Consider the following 6,141-nt stretch of genomic DNA (forward strand, 5'->3'; position numbering starts at 1 on the left):
TGATTTTATTAATTTTAATATTTTTTTTCCTTTTCAAAAACCTTCACAAAACCATATTGATAAATCTAATATTATGGTGCTATTTTTTTATAATTAAATTATAAAAAACAAACAAAATCTATAAAAAAAAAATAATTATAATATAATGGGTAATAAATTCAAATTTTTTTGATGTTGAATTAACGATATCCTTCCAATTGGAAATTAATTTGTGTGCAATATATATTTTATTTGATTCTCTATTAATTGTTCCTTTAAATCATTATTATAACATTGCTATTTAATTTTTTGATCGCAGTGCTATGTAATTTTATTAATATATTATTTAAGACCTGTTGGCGATGTTGCAGGGTTCAATTTTAGTTTTGAGTCTAGTTGGCTATAAATTTCATCTTTTTGAAATAATTACTTTTATAATTTTCTAAAACTTAGTGACTTTTTACTATTAGTTTTGTGTTTATAATTATAGCTATCTATTGCAGTAAAAGTTTGATTATTATTGTTATCTATAATTGGTGTAGAATAATGTTTTATTGTTCGGCAATATTGAATTGAATTCCTATGTTATTATGAGTTGAAATATAAAAACAATCACCTGGGCTATCTTCAATATTATTTAAATCTATAACAGCAACCCCATTTTACAAACTGCATATTAAATCGTTTTTGAAATAACTGCAGCCATCAATGCCAATGTTGATAAATGAAGCCCTAGATCCATCTTTTAATAAAAACTGTGTATAAATATTGATTTTGAGTGATAAAATAGAATGAACTAAATGAATCTACAAATAACACCTAGTTTTTAGTTGATGATTTACATTGCCCTGAATATATATGATTTACCTATAATAATTTTTATATGAATAATCTAAATGTAAAAAAAAATACAAATTTTTAAATTTGAAAAAAAGGAATGAATATTGTGACAAAAATTATTTTAATTTTTAACAAATAAACCAATATCTTGTAATATGAAGGGTTCTTATTTAAATATTAATTATTACCGATAAATTCAATATCACTTCTATCTTAATTAAGTATGGGGTCTACATATTTATTCAGGGGACTGTGCTATTTTTGAAGAATCCACTTTAATGAATGCTACTAAAGAACTTGAAAAAATTATAGATGAACAAAGACCTTATCATTTTTCTTTTTATAATGCATATGAAGGAGATATATACGATAAAATGGCTGGTTATTGGTTTTATATAGTATTTTTTAACTAAAATCTTCCAATAGAGCTTATTTACTTTCAGAAAATATCCAAGGTAGTTTAGCAAAGTGGTTAATGCGGTGCCCTGCTAAGGCATTCCCTTCGGGGGCGCAGGTTCGAACCCTGCAACTATCGATACCTTTTTGGATGGTTGAATCTTCCCGGTGATTTTATAATAAGTTGCTTGTGCCAGAGCTTATTGTAATGTGTTTATTTTAAAATAATATTTTTTTAAAATAATCTTTTGATAGTTTAAGGTTTTTTTTATTTTTTTTATAAAAAAAATCAAAAAAAAAAAAAAAAAAAAAAGCGTTTAAAGTATAATAATATTTTTAAAGAAAAAAAAATATTTTTAAAATTTTAAAAAAAACTATTTTTTTTTTTTTCTATTTTTTTTTTAAAATTTTTTTGAAAATTTTTTTTTTTTTTTTTTTATTATATTTTTTTTAAATAAATAATAATAATAGTAATTTTAATCAATAATTATTAAAAAAAAAAAAATAGATTTTTTTTTTTATTTTGTTTAAAAATAACCATATTATTATTATATCTTTGTTAGTAATACTGTCAAAAGAGAGTATTTTAAATAAAAAAATTATAAAAAAAATAGTAAAAGTCAGTTTATATAATACATTATATTTAAATTATATTTATTCATCTATAGTTATAATATTAGTTTTCTTTAGTTTTTTATATAAAAATATTTTATTAAATAAAACAAAACACACACAATATTCAATATAAACTCACCCTCTCTCCACACACAATAAACACACTCACACTGCCCACTCATCAATCATAACAATTAAAAAAAAAAAAAAAAATAATAAAAAATAAAAAAATATCAACACCACACAGACACACACAAAACTAAAGTAACACAAAAAATAAAAAATAACAACTTTGTTTCATTATAGTATTAAATGATATTATGTTTTAAAAAAAAATAACCACCATATAAAACTTGTTTGTTTTTGTTTTTGTTTTTTTTTTTTTTTTTTCTTTTTTTTTTTTTTTTTTTTTTTTTTTTTTATTTGTATTATTTTTTATTTTATTTTTTAAAATAAAATAAATAATATATTATATATTATCATATATACATAAAATAAAATTTCATAATTTATAATAAATTTTTATAATCAATTATTTTTTCAAAATTTTTTTTTTTTTTTTTATAAAGAAATAAAAATCAAAATAAAACACAAACATATTAATTTAAATTATTTTTATTTTTCAAAAATTACCTATAGAAAAAAAAAAAAATTAATACTAAATACACAGGATAGAAGAAAACAAAAAAAAAAAGAATATTTATAACACAGTTAATACTGTCAAATACTTGTAGTAATTTAATATTATTTTCAAAACAAATTGTTTTTTTAAAATTACATATTTTTTTATAAAAAATATAAAATTTAAAAAGAAATTAAAAAATGGTAATGCACTTTTATAAAAATAATAACAATAATAATAAAAAGATATTAACTTAATCAATATTTTAAATAGAATAATGTTGGATTTACCACAGGAAGTTTAATTAAAGGAAGATGGACGGTGATGAAAAAAATTGGACAAGGTGCATTTGGTGAAATTTTTTCAGGTAAAAATATTATCAATGGTGAACAAATTGCAATCAAAGTTGAAAAAGTCGATACTAAAAAACAGGTTTTGCGTTTAGAAGTTGCAGTTTTAAAGAAATTACAATTATGTCCATATGTATGTAGATTCATCACATGTGGTAGACATAATGACTATAACTATATGGTAATGGAGTTATTAGGGGAAAATCTTTCAGAACTTAGACGTAAACAAATTGATGGTAAATTTTCATTAGGTACAACTTTAAAACTAGGTATTCAAATGATTCAATCATTACAAGCAGTACATGACCTTGGTTATTTACACAGAGATGTTAAACCTGTAAATATTTATTATTTATATAAATATCTTTATCATTTTTTATTAACTTTTCTTTTCTTTTAATAATAATAATAATAATAATAATTATAATATAGTCAAATTTTGCAATTGGATTAAATCCAAATAAAAGAAATATAACATATTTAATTGATTTTGGTTTAGCAAGAAGATTTGTTTTAGCATCAGGAGAAGTAAGACCAGCCAGAGAATCAACTGGATTTAGAGGTACAGCACGTTATGCATCAATAAATTCACATCTTTCAAAAGATTTAGGTAGACGTGATGATTTATGGTCAATTTTTTATGTTTTAATAGAGTTTGCTGAAGGACAACTTCCATGGAGAAAGTTAAAGGATAAGGATCAAATTGGTGATATGAAACAAAGATTCAACACACCAGAGTTGGTTAAAGATTTACCACCACAGTTTGCACAATTCATGAAACATTTAAAGTCATTAAACTATGAAGATAGACCAAATTATTTATTTTTACAATCATTACTCAATGATTGCTATTCATCTCTCGGTCTTAGTGAAGGTGCACTATTCGATTGGGAATTACCACAACAACAACCATCTGGATCAGGTGTTGGCTCTTCATCTTCAGGCCCAGTCGCCTCTGGTGCCGCTGCTCAACAACGTGGCTTGGCCCAATCAGGTTTAAATAATAGTAAAGTTTTAGCCTCGCCATCTACCATCGACGTAGAGGCATCTGGTAAATCTAGCCAAAATTCAAAACCAATTGGCGCTGAAAATGATACCTCACCAAACAACCCACCACTTTTACGTAGAGATTCTGCTAGTATTTCACAAATTGCCAACTCTTCCGAAAGTAATAATAAAGAGTCTGGTGGTGGTTCATGGAATCAAAAAAGCAGTTCACCACGTCATAAACAACAACAACTTCATAATAATGATAACCAATTAGAGGAAGCTCCAACTGGTAGTCATAAACATTTAAAAGCAAATAATAATAATAATAATAGTAACAGTGGTGTTCAAAGTGGTGTTCAACCAATTGATAAAATTGAATTATCAACTCAACATCAACAAAAATCTTCAACTCCAAAATGTTGTTCAAGTAAATGTACACTCATGTAATTTTAGTTTTTTCCCCACTTTTTTTAAAAAATAATAATAATAAATAATAATAATAACAATCATTAAAAAAAAAAAAAAAATGGATACATTAATATAAATTTTAAATGATAAATAATAATAGTTTATATTTCAAAAAAAAAAAAAACTTAAAAAAACTTAAAAAAAACCCCCCAAAAAAAAAAAAACCAAAAAAAAAAAAGTATATAAATATGTAAAAGAATAGGAAAAATATATAACAATATATAATTATTTAAAATATCAAATAATAATATAATAACAATAACAATAGTAATTTATTTAAATAAAAAAAAATAAAAAATAAATAAAAATTTTATCGATAAAATATGATATTTAATGTTTCTCTTTTTATAAAAAAAAAATATATTAATGTTTATTCAATGAAAAAAATTAATTGATCAACATGGAGAGAGAAGTAAAAAAAAAATTTTATAATCCATTTATTGAAAAAAAGAGTTAATATTTTTCTTTTTTTTCTTTTTTTTTTTTTATTTTTTTATTTTTTTTTTTAATTTTTATTTTTTTTTTTTTATTTTTTTTATTTTTTTAATTTTATTTTTTTTTTTTGTTATTATTTAAAATTTTTTTTTCTTTATATTTATTTATTATTTTTCTTATTTATTAATTGTATTTTATTAATTTTCAATTGTCATTTAAATTTAAAGTTTAAAAAGTTTTATTTTTATTTTTTTATTTGTTTTTTTTCAATACAAAAATTTATAAATTTATATTTATATTATATATATTATTATAGGAAAAAATGTATGCTTTTTTATTTAAATATATTATTATTGGTGATACTGGTATGTTTTTTTCATAATTTATTATTATTATTGTTATTACCACCACTTTTACCGTCATACATGCAGCTTAAGGTATTTCAATGAAATATGTGGTGGTAATTAAACAATACTATAGTAATAAACACAATAAATAATAAATAATATAGACCCTAATCATATTAGAGAAAAAAGTGCTTGTTTTCGAAATATATTAACTTTTATTATTATTTTAGGTGTTGGTAAATCATGTTTATTATTACAGTTTACAGATAAAAGATTTCAACCAGTTCACGATTTAACTATAGGTGTAGAGTTTGGTGCTAGAATGATTACAATTGATAATAAACAAATTAAATTACAAATTTGGGATACAGTGAGTAATTAAAATATTTTTTTTTTTTTTAATATTTAAATAAAATATCTAACCTTTTTTAATTTTAATAAATAATAAAATAATAATAAAAGGCTGGTCAAGAGTCATTCAGATCAATTACAAGGTAGGATTGTTTTTATTCAAAAAAAAAAAAAACTATATTTTATTCTAATTAATTATTTAATATTTTTATAGATCATATTATAGAGGTTCAGCAGGTGCATTACTTGTTTATGATATAACTAGACGTGATACATTTAATCATTTAACTTGTTGGCTAAGTAAGTATTGTGGATGTTTTTTTTTTTTTTATTATCATTACAAAATATTTATAATTTTATTTAAATTATTTTTATAGAGGATGCAAGATCTTATGCAAATAGTAATATGACAATTATTTTAATTGGTAATAAATCGGATATGGAATCAAAGAGAGCAGTTTCATATGAAGAGGGTAAACAATTTGCAGAAGAAAATGGACTTATCTTTTTGGAAACCTCAGCAAAAACAGCTTCAAATGTCGAAGAAGCTTTTGTAAATACTGCTGGTAAAATTTATGAAAAAATTCAAAAAGGTGATTTCGATATAAATAATGAAAGTTTTGGTATTAAATTAGGTGCCCCGCAATCTAAACAAGATGGTCAAGATAATAAACAAGCTGCTGGTGGATGTTGTAAATAAATATTTAAATAAATAAATAAATAGTAATAATAAATACAATTCTTATAT

At 21.6% G+C, this 6,141-nt stretch overlaps 2 protein-coding genes across 2 annotated transcripts; both read left to right on the forward strand.

Annotated features, from left to right (window-relative positions):
• Positions 1-2,279: 2,279 nt before the first annotated feature.
• DICPUDRAFT_50476 (uncharacterized protein) lies at positions 2,280-4,542 on the forward strand. The gene is made up of 3 exons (XM_003292447.1): positions 2,280-2,655; positions 2,726-3,139; positions 3,235-4,542. The coding sequence occupies exons 1-3, from the start codon at positions 2,653-2,655 to the stop codon at positions 4,237-4,239; spliced, it is 1,422 nt and encodes a 473-aa protein (XP_003292495.1). The 5' UTR covers positions 2,280-2,652; the 3' UTR covers positions 4,240-4,542.
• A 339-nt stretch (positions 4,543-4,881) lies between these two features.
• DICPUDRAFT_92882 (Rab GTPase) lies at positions 4,882-6,141 on the forward strand. The gene is made up of 5 exons (XM_003292448.1): positions 4,882-5,060; positions 5,273-5,412; positions 5,505-5,536; positions 5,608-5,693; positions 5,771-6,141. Exons 1-5 carry the CDS (start codon positions 5,018-5,020, stop codon positions 6,091-6,093), a joined length of 624 nt encoding a protein of 207 aa, XP_003292496.1. The 5' UTR covers positions 4,882-5,017; the 3' UTR covers positions 6,094-6,141.

The sequence above is a fragment of the Dictyostelium purpureum genome (genome assembly GCF_000190715.1).
Source record: "Dictyostelium purpureum unplaced genomic scaffold DICPUscaffold_347, whole genome shotgun sequence".
NCBI lineage: Eukaryota > Evosea > Eumycetozoa > Dictyosteliales > Dictyosteliaceae > Dictyostelium > Dictyostelium purpureum.

Coding starts and splice junctions, on each gene's coding strand:
- DICPUDRAFT_50476 (XM_003292447.1), top strand. Junction 3,140..3,234: donor TACACAGAGATGTTAAACCT/GTAAATATTTAT, acceptor ATTATAATATAG/TCAAATTTTGCAATTGGATT.
- DICPUDRAFT_92882 (XM_003292448.1), top strand. CDS start 5,018: ATGTATGCTTTTTTATTTAAATATATTATTATTGGTGATACTG. Junction 5,061..5,272: donor TATTATTATTGGTGATACTG/GTATGTTTTTTT, acceptor TTATTATTTTAG/GTGTTGGTAAATCATGTTTA. Junction 5,694..5,770: donor TCATTTAACTTGTTGGCTAA/GTAAGTATTGTG, acceptor TTATTTTTATAG/AGGATGCAAGATCTTATGCA.